Source organism: Echinops telfairi, unplaced genomic scaffold, assembly GCF_000313985.2.
Source record: "Echinops telfairi isolate 266 unplaced genomic scaffold, ASM31398v2 ScPeMD7_9;HRSCAF=40, whole genome shotgun sequence".
NCBI lineage: Eukaryota > Metazoa > Chordata > Mammalia > Afrosoricida > Tenrecidae > Echinops > Echinops telfairi.
In genome coordinates this window covers 23,350,189-23,351,965 of record NW_022103906.1, presented here as the reverse complement: position 1 = coordinate 23,351,965, position 1,777 = coordinate 23,350,189, and the positions used below count along the sequence as shown (strand labels likewise).

General features: G+C 63.5%; 1 protein-coding gene across 4 annotated transcripts in view; it reads left to right on the top strand.

Annotated features, from left to right (window-relative positions):
* Positions 1–1,777, top strand: part of SORBS3 (sorbin and SH3 domain containing 3) — a 28,691-nt gene that overhangs the window by 15,626 nt on the left and 11,288 nt on the right. For all 4 annotated transcript variants that reach the window (XM_045286733.1, XM_045286732.1, XM_045286730.1 and 1 more), the window contains exons 9-12: positions 16–102; positions 185–238; positions 989–1,075; positions 1,669–1,718. In XM_045286733.1, coding sequence (XP_045142668.1) covers positions 16–102; positions 185–238; positions 989–1,075; positions 1,669–1,718 — 278 coding nt within the window. The remainder of the gene's footprint in view (positions 1–15; positions 103–184; positions 239–988; positions 1,076–1,668; positions 1,719–1,777) is intronic.

Here is a 1,777-nt window from a genome sequence, read left to right as displayed (position 1 = left end):
CCCACCTCCATGCAGGTGTCCAGACACCGAGAGAAGGCGGACAATGTCTGGAAAGAAGAGTCCTGGAACCAGTTCATGCAAGAACTAGAGACAGGGCAGAGGGTGAGTGTGCACAGGGGCCTCTGGGAGTGGACACAGCCCCAGCAGGTACACTGTCTCTGAAACATTCCTCCTTACCCTTCAGCCGAAGAAACCGCTGGTGGAGGAACCTGCTGATAAGTCAGTCCAGCCCATTGAGGTGAGTGTTGGTGGGGTGGGTGGAGTGGAGAGGGGAGACAGCAATGCTGGGGTGGGGGGTGGTGGTAATGAGGGAAATCCTGGGAGGGGTTCGCAGGCCAAGACCACAGAAGGCAGCCCGTGTCTGATGAAAGGCAATGTGGCCTGGGCCTGAGCCCTCCCGGCATCAGTGTGTGGTCAACAGCTGTGACCCCCAGGGTTTTAGGAGTTGGTTGCCTGGCCTTTCTTCCAAGCCTGGAGGCTCTACTGTGACCTGTTCCCCATGACAGTTGATGTCCAGTAAACCATAGTGGCCACTGTGGACTAGACTCCTCAGAAAGCATGGATGGGGGTGGGGCCAGGCTCTCCAAAGATCCAAAGCTCAGCCAAGCAGAGAGGCCTTCTGGGCGGGGAGAAGTATAAGCCAGGGCGGGGCCTGGGGGGGCGGGCAGTAAAACAGCAGCCTAGGTGGGCAGTGGAAGGGCCTGCTGCGTGGGGGCAGTGACGCCAGTGTATGGAAAGCCTGAAAAAGTGGGAGAGGAACAGGCGGCTGTGGCTTGTGAACAGAGATGTAGCCCGAGATCAGGAGGGAGGGCTCGCCGAGCGGTCCATGCCAGGGGCTAGGTTCTCTCTTGACACCCTAAAGCTCACTCACCCATAGGCAGGGGGCCTGGGCTAGCCCTGGGCCCAGAGACCTGCCTTTTTATCCAGGTATGGCATGCCCCCTCTGTCCTGCATTGTTCCTGAAGTCTCTCCCCTCACCGCCCTCCAGGTCCTGCTGGAGAGAGAGCTAGCCCAGCTGAGCGCAGAGCTGGACAAGGACCTGCGGGCGATAGAGACCCGGCTGCCCTCCCCCAAGGTACCGACCTTGGCTCTCAGGGATGTGGTTAAAATGTAGGGATTCCCTTTATCTGGGACGGAAAGGCAACTTCTCAGCAGGGGGCCGGACCAGAAGGCACCTCCCCTTGCCCAGGGCTCGGGTGGGAGGGCTGGCAGCGGAGGTGACCCGGGGTAAACTTCATCCTCCGCGAAGCACAGGGCGTTCCCTTTCCCCAGTGACCCCTAAGAGCCCAGTCAGGAGGATTACGTCCACGTCAGTCTGACGTCCGGGTGCCTGGGCTCCCCCTACCACCCCCTTGGCCGCGCCCCGCTCCACCCCGCCCTCAGAGCCCTCCCCCATCCTAAAAGGCCCAAGTCTCTCTTTTTCCAAACGGTTCCCGCCCACTGCTCCCCCACACCCACACCCAGTCCCGTGTGCGGGAGTCTCTAGGACCCCGCGTCCCTCCTCCCTCTCCCGCCCCTCCCCTCCCTCCCGCCCTCCCTTCCCACCCCGCTCCCCTCCCACCTACTAACTTTTCCGGAGGAGGAGGCGGCGGCTGCCTTGCTGGGACGCGGCGTCCCCGTCCCCCCACTGACCGGCCACACCTCCCCGCTCCCCGCCTCCCCACGCAGAGCTCCCGGGCGCCCCGAAGACGGTTCCCCGAGCAGCGGCCGCCGGCCCGGTGAGTGGCAGGGGTCCGGCGGAGGAGGGGTGGGACGTGGCGCAGGGCGGGCCTGAGGC